General features: G+C 45.2%; 1 protein-coding gene across 2 annotated transcripts; it reads left to right on the top strand.

Moving 5' to 3' along the window:
• Nucleotides 1-450: 450 nt before the first annotated feature.
• On the top strand, nucleotides 451-5,992 carry LOC144500018 (uncharacterized). 2 transcript variants are annotated; one of them, XM_078222761.1, is made up of 3 exons: nucleotides 451-3,286; nucleotides 5,686-5,766; nucleotides 5,856-5,992. In XM_078222761.1, exons 1-2 carry the CDS (start codon nucleotides 538-540, stop codon nucleotides 5,739-5,741), a joined length of 2,805 nt encoding a protein of 934 aa, XP_078078887.1. In that variant the 5' UTR covers nucleotides 451-537; the 3' UTR covers nucleotides 5,742-5,766; nucleotides 5,856-5,992. The 2 variants fall into 2 exon arrangements, with proteins under 2 accessions (XP_078078887.1, XP_078078888.1); XM_078222762.1 differs by having other exon boundaries at nucleotides 525-3,286; nucleotides 5,686-5,761; nucleotides 5,856-5,985.
• Nucleotides 5,993-15,870: the final 9,878 nt, after the last annotated feature.

The following is a 15,870-nucleotide window of genomic DNA, read 5'->3' as shown; positions in this document are numbered from 1 at the left end:
GACGAACATAGGCAAACCCTGAATCAAAATATAAAGAAAAGGATCATAAATCAAAATTGGGGTCTTCCAAAAGTTATTAACTCATCTTTAAAGCAGTTTATGGGTCCTACTCCATATGATGAAAGCTTCGTCCAACAATCAGAAAATGTTAAAGAAAGCAGCACAGTATTCAATAGTGCCAATTTGGGTAGAAGTTATGAAATATTTTCTCGGGGCACAACCTTGCGACTGAAAGGAGGAAAATTAGGTTCACAATTTGGAACAGACGAAATGCACATAAATAAAGTGAAAGAGATAGCTGCCAATGTTATCCTTAGATTAAAGTCTGACAAAAACCTTGATATGAGTGTGCTAAGGCAGTGTCTGGAAATTAAAACTGAATGCTTGCCTAAACTGGTAGAAGAGTTCTACAAATGTACCTATCCTTCAGTGTCAAAGAAATCTTTACCAAAGCTTATTGCACCTGGGAAGGGAATTAAAAAATCAAGAATCAGGTATATACCTTTTACTGAACAAGATGATATTGATCAGATAGAAATGAACTTGAAGCACAGGCAACTTTTATATCTCTGGGGACTTGAAACACAGTATGAAAAGTCAGTAGAAATGATGATTCCCAAGGGACCACCCATTCCTCCATCAATTAAGGCTAGTAGATTTCAAATTAAATCTGTACCTGGACAAACTTCTTTTTCTGATGAAACCAGCAACTTTCTAGAATGGCATATTTTGCAGAAAAAGCTTCAGTGTCCTTGGGGTTTCCCATCACATGTTCAAAGATCAGCAGAAGCATTTATTCCACCTGCTCCGAAGCTGATTTTAGCCCGGCTCAATCCAGGGTTTCATGTTGAAATAGTTATTGTTCCAATCGAGTTAGAATTCATGAATGATCAGCTGAAAAAGGCACTAGAAGTTAATATAAAGAAAAGGATTGTAAATCACGTATGGGGCATTCCCAGGCTTGTTGAGGCATCTTTAAATGAATTTATGGCACCTCCTCCACCTATAAGGGATTTTGTAGAACAATTTAAAATTAAAAAACAGCATAGAATGAAGTCCAGAAAGAAAGGCTTATCAAATGCTGATAAAACAGTTTCTTCTTCGTGCACATCTCTTCTGAACAAAGAACAAAATAATACTTCATACTATGGAAGTTTGAAGGGAAGTGTCCAAATGAAAAAGAGAGAAAGGAGGAAGTCTACTCTTACTGAACTTGTACCAGAATGTAGTAATAAGTTAAATATGTGTGTGATAAAACAAAGTCTATCTATTAAACTGGATTGTCTTCCTGAACTGGTGAAGGAATTGTACAAACAAAGTTATCCTCCAGCATTGAAGAAATCATTACCAAAGCTGAGAACACATGTTGAAGGATTTAAGAGAACAAGATTACCATATATTCTGTTTGCTGAACAGGATATCATTCATCACTTAGGTACAAACTTAAAGCACAAACAGATTAATAACCTTTGGGGCATTGCAACTACATTTGACAAGTCAGTAGAAATGATGATTCCTAAAGCACCATCTTTGCTTCCAGCAATCAAACCAAGTGAAGCTAAAATAGAGCACATAGGTATGGAATTAGCCTTTCAGTCTACTGAAACCATTGAAATCCTGGAATGGCACATCACAGCAAAAAGATTTCAATCCCATTGGGGCATACCATTGCATATCCAAAGATCAATAGACAAGTTCATTCCATCACCTCCAAAACTGGTTCTGTCCCAATTTAGCCAGTATCTTGATATTGATATTGCTGTTTCTGTAAATGAGCTAATATTCCTAAGTGAGGAATTTAAGGAAGCATTGGAAATAAATACAAACAACCGGATCATAAATCACAGACAGGGTCTTCCCAATATTATCCAGGCCTCATTTAAGAGCTTTATAACTCCTTTTCCATCAGTAAAGGATTTCATGCCACTGGTACAGACTGGAGAAGGAAGTACAAGAGCACTGAATAGATCTGAACTGAGCAAAATTGATACAGATGTATCTGCTAAACAGAGGTTATGTGCAAGCACAGTTTCTTCACCAAATTGTAAAGATGGTAAAGGCAGTGTAAATAGCATGGAAACATTTCCAGTCAATCCAAACTTGGAACCTAAAGATGAAGTGGATACAGATATGACAAAGCAATCTTTGGAACTGCAATCAGTGCACAGATGTTCTTACACAAGTAAACGTTTGCTGAAGCTAAATACCCCTTATAGAAGATTCAAAAAACAAAACCGAAAGAGTAAATGGAGTGATGATTGTCTTGAATTAGAGTGTTCCATAGCCTCACCCAGTTATAGGCCAAAATGCATGAAAACTGTGGGCTCTTCAACTTGGACAACAGATCCGAAATTGGCTGATTTGACATATAAACCAGTGACTATTGTGGGACTGTCTTTAGGTCCAACAATGATGGGAGCAAATGCACCTTTATCCCCCATGACTGTGCAGGAGGATTTCAACATTTATCTGAAACAAAACATGGGTTCCGTTTTATTGCCACGTCTCATTCCTTCTGCTGATTGTGAAGAAACCTCATCGAAAAGTGCAAGAGAGATTGGGAATGATGTGTCCTGTTCAGAACAATTGACTGAGGAAGCAAAAAGTCATATTCAACAAGGTGAAGAACATGGATATGTTAAAATAATTGCAGGAGCTATTGTTAAAAATCAGAATGAAGAAGAAAAGGTGCAAGTTGATCTATCGGAAATAATTTGTGCACAGCGATCACCTACAAGACCTTGTGACACCTTGCAAGAGAGAATAATGATTACATCTCAAGATCCTGATGATGGAAACTACTTGTGTGTTTCTGATGAGGAAGTCTATGATGATTATTATGAAAACTTCAATAAATCATACCATACTTCCAGAACCCATGTTGCGAAGAAAAAGTCCAAGAAAACTTTTCAAAGTCGGTATTCAAATCAAACAAAGCCAGATAAAACTTTGGTGAATTCAAAGAGTAAATTTTCCAAGCCAGACTGTCAGAGATCAAGAATATTTAAACATGAAGAAGGGAGAAAACCTGAGTTATGTAACCAAAGCACTCTTTTTGTTAGCCCAACTGAAGAACTGTGTTGGTCAGACACAGACCAAAAGGAGAAATGTTCCTCTTACTCCTCATATTGTGACCAACCAGAAAGTCCAATGTCAACAAGAGAAATTTCTCACAGTTGTAGACATGATGAAAGGTCCCCACAAAGTTCCACATCTCATAATCCAGGATGTCAGCAAGTATTGTCGCATGAGGATTCTCCATTTGCAACAAATGAAGACTGTGAAGGTACAGTGTAAGATGATGTTTTTGTCAGACAGTTGAATGATATAAACATGTACAATTGACTTATTTTTTTTACTTTCAAAGTTTGTATAAGTAAAATGTAATTTAAGATATTTAGTTGTGAGCATCCTAAATTAACTAAAATTGGTAGACATTTTATGTTGTCCTAATTTGGAACTATGATATGGATAGCTTTATGTTGTAAGTGTTAAGAATTGGGGAAAATTAAGATTAAGAGATGAAATTGGAATATAATAAAAGGGAATTGATAAGGGCACCTGTTTGAAGGAATGTTTTGATGGGGAAATTAGCATCAACTATGTGACTGGGGGAAACAATGGGGTGTAGAAGAGGTGACTTCACAGTGGAAAGATAAGGGAATTGGCACTGTCAGAGGGTAAGAATGACACATCCATAACACAATAACTGGAGAAAGGCAGCAGTTACTGTTCACAGCCACACCCTTTAAAAACAGAGATGAGGAGGAATTTCTTCAGCCAGAGAGTGGTGAATCTGTGGAACTCTTTGCCGCAGAGGGCTGTGGAGGTCAGGTCATTGAGTGTCTTTAAGACAGCGATAGGTAGGTTCTTGATTAATAAGGGGATCGGGGTTATGGGGAAAAGGCAGGAGAATGGGGATGAGAAAAAAATCGGCCATGATTGAATGGCGGAGCAGACTCGATGGGCCGAGTGGCCTAATTCTGCTCCTATGTCTTATTCTATCTTCATTAGAATAGCTAATACAGCTTGCACCGATTTCTGGTGTGGAGCTGAGAGGTCCGGAAATCTGGCGGCCGGACACTCGTAGAGGCCATGGCACCCAGCGGGGAACCTGCTAAATGGCCTCCACGTGAGTCTCTCGGCAGCGCAGCGGGCTGGGAGAATTGCCCACCCCTTCTCCTGGAGTCCTGTGTACACTTTTGGTCTCCTTACCAAAGAAAGGGAATACTGCCCCAGAGGGATTGCAGTGATGATTCGACCGGCTGATTCCTGGGAATCAGGATTGTCCTATAGGAAAGATTAAGTAGCCTATATTCCCTTACAGTTTCGAAAAGTGAGAGATGATCTCATTGAAACATGTAAAATTCTTAAAGGGCTTGAAAGGTCATTGCTGGGAAGATGTTTCTCTGGCTGGAGAGCATAGAACAAGAGGTCACAGTCTTAGAATAAGGGAATGGCAATTTTGGACAAAGATGAAAAATATTTACTCAAAGAGTTTGTATCTTTAGAAACTCCACCTGAGAAGGCTGTGGATGATTGTTGGTTGAGTAAATTCAAGTGAGAGATCTTGGATACCAAAGAGTTAAGGGATATGGGATACTCACTGAAGTTGTTTAAAATCTCTCCTGTTAAACTTCTAGGTCATATACAATCAATGCATGATTACACTAATAAGGAAGAACTAAATAAATGTCTGTATAACTTCAACTAATAGGTAGACATTGATCTTACCAGTACTTAAGTGATGAGGATGACTTTCATAGTTGGCATGCGTATCAGATTTCTTATCACACACCACCCTCTTTGGTATTTAGTTGCTGTCTCTTCATTATAACCTTCAGGTCTCCTGTACCACTGGGTCTCCTTCTGGGTCTCTCTCAAAGGCACTGATCATGTTACCATTCTCTGCCTTGGGAAACCACAGTTCCGATGATTTCCATATTGTCTCCTTTTACCATCGAATTTCAGTGCTAATTTTCACATTCTAAGATATTCTATTCTCTATTGGTACACTAGCTCTCTGGAGAGACATTTGTTTGTGTTACATCACTTCTTACAGCACTCAATGTCCGAGTGAATCTATGCAAGTCTATCACGCCACATATGTTAATTTACTGGAGCAGGCATTGCCACACCTGCATTGCATTCTTTTATTATGTCAATTAATTTCTAACTCTTCAGGACTTACTTTCTAAATTATCAATCTGATGTATCATTGCTGCATATTTTATTTATTTTACGATCTAAGGCACCCAATCTAAATTTATTTCTTATCCTGTAGTGTACTTTCAGGATAATAAAAAATGCCCCCAATGACTGTATGCATGTACTGATGTTGTATTCTTGAGCCTTACTTTCGAGAAAGGTCGCAGATAACATCACTGAATTGTATTGAATCAATACATCTCAGTTTAACATCTCATCCGAAAGACGATTGAGTAATTACTTGCACCATATCTTATAGTGTTTGCACCTTAACCCCTTAACCTCTCTTTAAGCCATTGAATGTAATGTCGAACAGAATTAATTTGATGGCATCAATAACATGAATGAAAACTATAGCACCTTTAGAAACCAAGTCATGCAGACTGTACATTATTTTGAATGGCACAGAACTTGATAACAGATACAGATTGCATCATAGATTTGAGTTCATACTTAATTTATATTTTTCTGTTTTAGTCTATTACCGATGTGAGAGTCCAGTGGTATTTCACACAGTACACGAGGAAGAATAAAACAAGAAAACGTGAAACGGGTAATGTATGTGTAATATTCAGTTTTTAATAGCCATTTATTACTTGCCAGAGTGAAATCCTAATAACATGGAAAATTGTTTTCTTGAATTGCAGGTTCATCAGCAGGATTTCACAAGACAGGACATCGATGAAGTAAATGAATATCTTTTTGCCTGCTGATATGATTTCATATCATCACGTGTAACATTTCACTTGCTTCAATAAACATCAAAATGGCAAAGTGAATCATTCCTGATCGCCTTGTAGATCATTGCAAAAATAATTTGAAAAGAGATTGTGAATGCGAAATAGTGACAGTCAGTCTTGAAACATTCACATACCAGCAACTTTAAATTTCACATAGGGTGGAATTTTACACTCTTGCTGACAAATTTGCAAGGGGACGTTGATGATGGGGGTTGTTAAATCCAACTTGTAGTCTGCCTACATGGTCCCTCGTAATCAGAATTATGTGAGGAGAGTGGGGGTTGATATATATGCTGGATCATGCCCCTTTAAGAGAATGGGTCAGGTGACCTGGAACTCAAGCTCCACCCTGGATGGTGCTTGCCTAGGCAGAATGTGCTACGATGAAGATTATTGTCATAAACTGTTCCACTCACTCCCACTCACCTGACGAAGGAGCAGCGCTCCGAAAGCTAGTGGCGTTTGCTACCAAATAAACCTGTTGGACTTTAACCTGGTGATGTTAGACTCCTTACTGTGTTCTTCCATTGAGCCAATGTCTAATCCAATTTACTACCTCTCCATGTATCCCTAGCGACTGAACCTTCCTGACTAAACTCCCATGCGGGGCCTTGTCAAAGGCCTTACTGAAGTCCATGTCGACGACATCCACTGCCTTCCCTTCATCTACTTTCCTCGTAGTCTCCTTGAAAAACTCTAATAGATTGGTTAAACATGACCTACCGCGCACAAAGCCATGTTGACTCTCCCTAATAAGTCCCTGTCTATCCAAATATTTGTAGATCCTATCTCTTAATACTCCTTCCAATAATTTACCTACTACTGACGTCAAACTTACCGGCCTATAATTTCCCGCATTACTTTTTGATCCTTTTTTAAAGAACAGAACAACATGAGCTATTCTCCAATCATCCGGCACCTCACCCGTGGATACCGACATTTTAAATATATCTGCCAGGGCCACTGCAATTTCAACACTAGTCTCGTTGAAGGTCCGAGGGAATACCCTGTGCGGTCCTGGGGATTTATAGAACATAGAAAAGCTACAGCACAAACAGGCCCTTCAGCCCACAAGTTGCGCCGAACAATTTCCTTACCTTCGAGGCTCATCTATATCCCTCTATCTTACTAACCTCCATGAACCTATCCAAAAGTCTCTTGAAAGACTCAATCGAATCCGCTTTCACCACCACTACCGGCAGCCGATTCCACGCACCCACCACCCTCTGAGTGAAAAACTTACCCCTAACATCTCCTCTATACCTACTCCCCAGCACCCTAAACCTGTGGCCTCTCGTGACAACCATTTCAGCACTGGGTAAAAGCCTGTGAGAATCCACTCTATCAATACCTCTCAACATCTTATACACCTCTATCAGGTCACCTCTCATCCTTTGCCTCTCCAAGGAGAATAGACCTCGCTCTCTCAACCTATCCTCATAAGGCATACCACTTAATCCCGGCAACATCCTCGTAAATCTCCTCTGCACCCGTTCTATGGCTTCCACATCCTCTCTGTAATGAGGCGACCAGAACTGGGCACAGTACTCCAGGTGGGGTCTGACCAGGATCCTATACAGCTGCAGCATTATCTCCCGATTTCTAAACTCAATTCCTCTTGATGAAGGCCAGTATTCCATACGCCTTCTTAACCACAGCCTCGACCTGCGACGCCGCTTTGAGCGTCCTATGAACCCAGACCCCAAGATCCCTTTGTTCTTTCTTTATCCCCCTGTTCTTCCACACTGCCAAGCGTCTTACCCTTAATATATTCTTCCATCCTATTCGACCTGCCAAAATGAACCACCACACATTTATCTGGGTTGAAGTCCATCTGCCACTTCTCCGCCCAGTCTTGCATCTTATCTATGTGTCGTTGCAACTGCTGGCATCTCTCTGCACTATCCACAACACCTCCAACCTTTGTGTCATCAGCAAACTTGCCAACCCACTTCCTCATCCAGGCCATTTATAAAACTCACAAAGAGCAAGGGTCCCTTAACAGATCCCTGGGGCACCCCACTGGTGATCGATCTCCACTCTGAAAAAGACCCATCTACAACCACGCTTTGCCTTCTGTGGGCAAGCCAGTTCTGAATCCACAAAGCAACGTCCCCTTGTATCCCATGCCCCTTCACTTTCTCCATAAGCCTTGCATGAGGCACCTTATCAAACGCCTTACTGAAATCCATATAAACCACTTCTACCGCTCTTCCCCCGTCTAAGTGTCCAGTCACATCTTCAAAAAGCTCAAATCAGACTCGTAAGGCATGATCTGCCTCGGACAAAGCCGTGCTGGCTACTTCTGATCATACTATTTCTTTCCAAATGTTCATAAATCCTGCCTCTCAGGATCTTCTCCATCAACTTACCTGCCACTGAGGTTAGACTCACCGGTCTATAATTTCCTGGGCTATCTCTTCTCCCTTTCTTGAATAACGGAACCACATCCGCCATCCTCCAATCCTCTGGAACCTCTCCCGTCTCCATTGACGATGCAAAGATCATCGCCTGAGGATCAGCAATCTCTTCCCTCGCCTCCCACAGTAACCTGGGGTACATCCCATCCGGTCCTGGCGATTTATCTCACTTGATGCTTTTCAACAGCTCCAACACATCCTCTTTCCTAATGCCCACATGCTCAATCTTCTCAGTCCACTGCAAGTCTGCGCTGCAACTACCAAGATCCTTTTCCACTGTGAATACTGAAGCAAAGTATTCATTGAGTACCTCTGCTATTTCAACCGGTTCAATACAGACTTTCCCACCGTCACATTTGATATGTCCTACTCCTTCACATCTTATCCTCTTACTCTTCACATACTTGCAGAATGCCTTGGGGTTTTCCTTTATCCTGTCTGCCAAGGCCTTCTCATGTCCCCTCCTGGCTCTTCTAATTTCCCTCTTTAGTTCCTTCCTACTCGTCGTATACTCTTCTAGATTTCGAACATTACCTAGCTCCCTGAACCTTTTGTAGGCTTTTCTTTTCTTCCTGGCTAAATCCGTTACAGCTTTCGTGCACCGCGGTTCCTGTAACCTCCCATAACTCCCCTGTCGCACTGGAACATTGCCGTGCAGAGCTCCAGACAAATTTTCCTTGAAAATTTGCCACATTTCTTCCGTACATTTCCCTGAGAAAACCTCCTTCCAATTTATGCCTCTAATTTCCTGCCTAATCGCATCATAGTTGCCCTTACTCCAGATAAACACTTTCCTAGCTCGGCTGATCCTATCTCCCTCTAATGCGAGTGTAAAGGAGATAGAGTTATGATCACTATCCCCAAAATGCTCTCCCATTGATAGATCTGACACCTGCCCAGGTTCATTCCCTAATATCAAATCAAGCACAGCCTCTCCTCTTGTAGGCTTATCCACTTACAGTGTCAGGGAGCTCTCCTGAACACACCTAACAAACTCCTCTCCATCTAAACCCCTTACCCTAGGGATATTCCAATCGATATTTGGGAAATTAAAATCTCCCATCACAACCACTCTGTTATTATCACATCTCTCCAGAATCTGCTTCCCAATCTGCTCCTCCACATCTCTGCTACTATTGGGCGGCCTATAGAAAACACCCAGTAAAATTACCGACCCCTTCCTGTTCCTAACCTCCACCCACAGAGATTCCGTAGACAGTCCTTCCGCGGCAACCATCTTTTCTACAGCTGTGACACTATCCCTGATCAACATTGCCACTCCCCCACCTTTTTTGCATCCTTCCCTGTCCCTCCTGAAACATCTGAAACCCGGCACTTGAAGTACCCAGTCCTGACCCTGAGATAACCAAGTCTCTGTAATGGCCACCACATCACACTTCCAAGCAGCGATCCACACTCTGAGTTCATCCATTTTGTTCACTATACTCCTTGTGTTAAAATAAACACACGTCAACCCTTCGGTCTGAGAGCTCCCCTTCCCCTTCACCTGCCTATCCTCCCTCTCACACTGCCGACCAGCCCCTTTTACTTTTACTCTAACCTCCTCTCTCCCAGTCACCACATTTTGATTCCCACCCCCCAACCATTCTAGTTTAAACCGTCCCCAGTAACCTTAGCAAACCTTCCCGCCAGAATATTGGTCCCCCTGGGATTGAAGTGAAACCTGTCCTTTTTGTACAGGTCGCACCTGCCCCTAAAGAGGTCCCAATGATCCAGGAACCTGAATCCCTGCCCCCTGCTCCAATCCCTCAGCCACTCATTCATCCTCCACCTTATTCCGTTCCTTCCCTCACTGTCTCGTGGCACAGGTAGCAATCCTGAGATTACGACCTTCGTGTTCCTTTTACTTAACTTCCCACCTAACTCCCGATATTCTCTTTTCATAACCCCTTCCCCTTTCCTGCCTACGTCGGCAGTACCAGTATGCACCACAACCTCTGGCTCCTCTCCCTCCCACTTAAGGATTTCTTGAACCCTGTCGGAAACATCCTTGATCCCGGCTCCAGGGAGGCAAACCATCATCTGCGTTTCTCGACTTCTTCCACAGAAACGCCTGTCTGACCCCCTCACTGTGGAGTCCCCACTCGCCTTCCGACTCCTTTCCTTTCCTTTTTTTGCTACAGGGCTGGACTCCGCACAGGAGGCACGACCACTGCTGCTTCTCCCAAGTGGGCTGTCGCCCCCAACAGTACTCAAACAAGAGTACTTATTCTTAAGGGGCACAACCACTGGGGTACTCTGATCCACCTGACTCTTCTCTTTCCTAACTGTGACCCACTCGCCTGATCCTTGTGGCCCCGGTGTTACCACCTGTATATAACTCCTATCTATCACCTCCTTGTTTTCCATGACCAGATGAATGTCCTCGAGCTGCAGCTCCAGTTCCCTAACTCGGTCCCTTAGGAGCCACAGCTCAATACACCTCGCGCAGATATGTACCTCTGGGAGGTTAGGCGACTCCACGACCTCCCACATCCGGCACTGAGCACAGCAAGCTGGCTTCACATTCATATTTCCCTTTTTCTTCAGAATCCGCAGGGGAAGAAATAAGAGTTAAACGTTGCAGGGGGGGACCTACCCTGCCTCTGCCTGTTTACGCTGAAGCCCGCTGAGCCAAAGCCTTTCAGCTCTCATTCTGCTCCCTTCTCACTCCACTGCCCGCTCTCAACGTTGCCCACTGTATACTGCAGCTTGCTTTTTAAACCTCCTGCACGCTTAAAAAAAAACTAAATTCCTTCCCAGGTCGCCCCGCGGGCAGCCTACTTCCGCTTTTCAAATCTAAACTCCTAAAACGACAAACCCCGCGAAAAAGTAAGTTAAAATAATCAATTTCTTACCCCTTTAGCTGAACACACAAATCGCTCCTCTCTTCTTTGCTCCTGTCGAACTCCTCCCCTTTAATCTGTATAGGTTCCATGACTTGTTTGCCTTATTTCCGTAGATTCCATGCCAGTTTCCTTAGTAAATACAGATGCAAAAAACCCATTTAATATCTCCTCCATTTCTTTTGGTTCCATACATAGCCGACCACTCTGATCTTCAAGAGCACCAATTTTATCCCTTACTATCCTTTTAGCTCTTAAAATACCTGTAGAAGCTCTCAGGATTATCCTTCACCTTGTCTGCCAAAACAACCTCATGTCTTCTTTTTGTCCTCCTGATTTCTTTCTTAAGTAGTTTCTTGCACTTTTTATACTCCTCAAGCATCTTATTTGTTCCTTATTGCCGATACATGTCATACATCTCTCTCTTCTTCTTTATCAGAGTTCCAATATCCCTCGAGAACCAAGGTTCCTTATTCTTATTCACTTTGCCAGATTGGCATTGCCCAGGTGCCAGGGTGGCACTGCTCAAGGGGCACATCCCTTGCCCTTGGCCTCCCTGGGGAGCTCTGTGGCCTCCAGTTCCACTGGCGAGGCGAAGTTGACTGCTCCCCTTTCATGGGGAGCATGTCTATTCCTCGCCGACACGAACCTTTCCTGGCGAGGTCATAATGGCAGTAGAACCCGGACGATTGAGCACCGGACTCGCTAAGCAGATGTTGAACAGCATTTAAATAAATTTAAATACATTAACTTGCTTCTCCTCCATTTCTGGCGAGAGGTTGACCGCGCCGGAAATCCGGCGCTCGTAAAATGGCAACGGGCGCGCAAACTGGTGGCAATCGCACTAATCACTTTACCCCCCACTGTACCGCGTCCAAAAACGGGCACAACGGGTAAAATCACCCCGTCAGGAACAACCTGGAGCCCCAGTTCTCCCTCCACCTTTTGCACTTTCTTCAACAGCATCTCCAGAGAGCACCTTCGACTGACAGCCAAGCAGCACAGCATCTCCAGCTCCTTGTATCTCGTGACACGTACCATCGGACTGACCAGACCCACCAGATCACCCGGTGAGATGACCCGAAGTCCAGAACCAGCCTTGGACGAGAGGGGAAGCCCAAATGGACAAACTGCAGATCCTGAAACATCAGCCAAAAAGACCGAGGAACAGCCTTATTGAACAGGTATTACCAGTCTTTTCAGACAAATAGTTTAAATATATTAATAGGGATCTTTGGATAGGGTGCAGCACACTGTTTACTCAGAGATTTAAGACTATTTACTGAAGAGTCCTGTAAAAAGAGTGATAGTTTTATAATTTAATTAAGTACAATAGTAGAGTCTGATAAATATTGGGCGGTATTTTACCATTTTTTGTGCAAGTGCTGGGCGGGCTTGAAACATGGAGAATTTCAGATCTGTCTTTTGAGCTCGTTGTTCGCGTCCAATCCTCGTTGCAGAAGCCTGTGGGCAGGGATTAACATGCCCAAAACCCTGCAGCTTCAATCAGAGTCTCCAACTGCGCACGCACAAAAAACAAATAATGCTGCTCCCCTGCCAGATCCCTCCCGGGCTGGATAATGCCTCCCCTGGCCCACACGGACATTGGAACCCCCCCCAACATTACTGACCCCCTTACTGCCCGCCACCCAGACAGATCACACCCATCCCCCCAGTGATCGCAGACAGAGTGGCAGTGGACCCTCTCATCCCCCCACCGATCACAGGCAGAGTGACAGCGACTCCACCCCCCCCCCCACCCCCGCTCCGACCTTGGACCCTCCTGCACAAGGCCCCCATCTCCCCATGATCCCCATGACTCCGATCACTGTATGCCACCTCCCTCTCATCATAGAGGCACAGACCAACATGCACATCAGCACACCTGCAAGTGCTCACTTGCTTTCCCATCAAGCTAACAAGCAAACTGAATTTAACTTGCTGGAATACTCTCCCAAACTGTCTGCAGCTGATCTGCCCTAACAAGGCTCCAAAAAACCCCAAGGATGGACAGGCAGGCAGACAGTGCAGGAACAAGTGGCAAAGTCAGCGCCCAGATTCACTGAGGGTGACCTCAGCAGGTTGCTGAATGCTGCAGTGGCAGCAGCCAGCAGGAGGCAAACCCAGGGGAGCTGACGGCAAAGCAGCCTGGGAGGCAGTTTCTGCCTCAGTGCCATGGCACTGGCCCCCAGAACTGCGAAGCAGTGTCACAAAAGGTCAATGACCTCATCCGGGCAGCAAGGGTGAGTGGTTAACCCCATCTAACATCTTTCCCCAAATCGCCCCCAGATCCTCCTATCCCCAGCACCCTGCATGCTTCCAGCCCCTGACCCCAAAGCATCTCCTCCCTCCCCCCACTCCCAAGAGTACCACTGCGCTTGCCCTCTGAGGACCACCACTTGATACTCTGCAGGAGTCACACCATCATTTATTTCATGGCTCCTATCTCCACAGGAGAAGAATGCCCATAACACTCGTGAAAGGGCGGACAGGGAGTGGTGATCCTGATCACCGGGTCCTCACCTCCTTCGAGGAGTGCGTGCTGGAGCTATCCAGAGAGGAGGACATCCGAGTTGCCAGTGTCAGCATGGACGGGCTGGAGTCGAGAAGTGAACACCTGTCAATCTTCCATTCAATTTAAGTCAATTATAGGGGGCAGAGGTTTTGGGTGCAAGGGGCAAGATTTAAAGGAGCTGCATGAAGTATTTTTATTTACACAGAGGGAGGTGGGTGCCTGGGACTCGCTGCCGGGAGAGGTCGTGGAAGCAGATATGATCGTGACCTTTAAGAAATTTTGAAAAAACTTTGACAAATACTTGAATGGGATGGGTATAGAGGCATATGGTCCCCGGAAGGGTTGGGCGTTACAATTCAGATGGCAACATGGTCGCTGCAGGCTTGGAGGGCCAAAGGGCTTGTTTCTATGCTGTAATTTTCTTTATGCTTTGTTCTCCGTTCAATGGAGAAATGTGAATCAAGTTTTTTGAATCCCAGATTCCTCTCCTTCCCTTGCACTTACCTTGTGTACAGTATTGCAGGAGCAGATCCGGATGCTGCAGAGCCATCTGGAATTGAGGCCCCTACTACAGCTCCAGCCCATCCTGAGACTGACAGCTCCAAAGACTCCTTGGAGGAAGCGGGTGAAGGGACCTCCGAGGGTGGCACCTTTTTGGTGTAGCTTCCACTTCACAACTCATGATTCCAGATACTCTCACATCGGTGGGTCCAGTTAGTGTTGAAGTTTCTGGGTCACTCTCTGGTGAGCACGACACATCTGATAAGGTAAATCGGGTGAAAGAGGGAACTTTCAAGACCTCTGGCATGTGGGGGCCTGCTGGAAGTGAGGACTCAGCTGGCCCCAGGCTTCTCTCTCAGCTGCTGGAGATGCAGCAACAGAGCCAGGGAATGCAGGAGGCGCTGACAGCCACACTGGAAGGACTGCGAGGCTGTTGGGAGGAATCTCAAAGCTTTCAGACGGACCAGCTATTGCCTGTCTTGCGTGGTTCCCAGGCCAACGCTGCAAGGGTTGCATCCGCGGTGGAAAGCCAAGGGCAGGGATTCCTCACCATGAGTGGCAGGCTCCAAGTGATGGCCGAGTCACAACAGATTCCCAGAGGGCCACAGCTGAGTCACAGCTGAGGGATTCAATAGGCTTCTCGAGGTTCTGCGGCCCATGGCTGAGAGGTTCGAGAGCTTGCACAAGACCCAGCGGAACAGCGCTGAGACACAGAGGGCAATGGCAGCAGCCCTTGAGAATGTGGCCCAGTCACAGAGGGTCATGGCTGAGGGACTGCAGAGCATGGCCCACTTTCAGAGGGCACTTGCTGCAGCCATTGACAGGTGGGCCCTCGACTCAGGTGGCCATCACAGAGAGCTCGACCACCATGGGCAGAACGTAGGTGGACTCCAGGTTTGGTAGGGCCAGGTGACGCCAGAGCTTCTGGAGCTCACTGCAGAAGCACCATTATCCCATAGAGTGACCCAGGGGCCCACAGGAACCCCAAGGGAAGAGGAAGGGCTGGAGCCTATTCCGGAGCCTTCCAGCCACGAGACTGTGGCTGTGGCTACACCTTCTGACTCCCCCCTTCCTGACACCGGGGCATCTCAGGGGCAGCGGGATGAAGAGGGTGTCACGGGTACATCCCAGACACCTGGAAGGCGGCCAGGCCTTCAAGGTCCAGGCCCTCCAGAGGATGCCCACCAAGCACATCACAGGCCATGGGGCAAGGTAGGCAGCTGGCCCCCTCCACTTCAGATGTACATTCTGGGGAGACACAAAGACATCGTGGTAAGCCACGTAAGGTTAGGAAGTTGTAGTTGCACTGAGATGGCACAGGTGAAGAGCTGCACTGGTTACATAGATTTTTAAGCACCTTACAGTTTTCTGTTCACACGTTTTTCTGTTGGCACTTTTTATTTAGACACTTATTGTAAACAATAAATGTTTTTTCACCACCCACCTGTGACTAATTTGTCTCAGATTTGCTTCGAAAGGGGATGCAGTTACCCTGACAGTCGCCGGTGGGATCCTTCATGTTGATGTCAGCTGGGGAGGCCCCTCAATGCTGTGTCACTGAGAAAATGAAGCCATTGGTTCCCCAGAACCCACGAATGATTCCCTCCCCTCCCCCACTCCACCCGCCCCGAGACTCCTAT

The sequence above is a fragment of the Mustelus asterias genome, chromosome 10 (assembly GCF_964213995.1).
Source record: "Mustelus asterias chromosome 10, sMusAst1.hap1.1, whole genome shotgun sequence".
NCBI classification, from domain to species: Eukaryota; Metazoa; Chordata; class Chondrichthyes; order Carcharhiniformes; family Triakidae; genus Mustelus; species Mustelus asterias.
This window is presented reverse-complemented; position numbering and strand designations above follow the sequence as displayed.

Excerpts from the sequence above, each read along its gene's own strand:
- LOC144500018 (XM_078222761.1), top strand. The coding sequence starts at position 538 with ATGAACTTGAAGCACAGGCAACTTTTATATCTCTGGGGACTTGAAACA. Across the intron at positions 3,287-5,685 it reads AACAAATGAAGACTGTGAAG|TCTATTACCGATGTGAGAGT; the intron begins GTACAGTGTAAG and ends TTTCTGTTTTAG.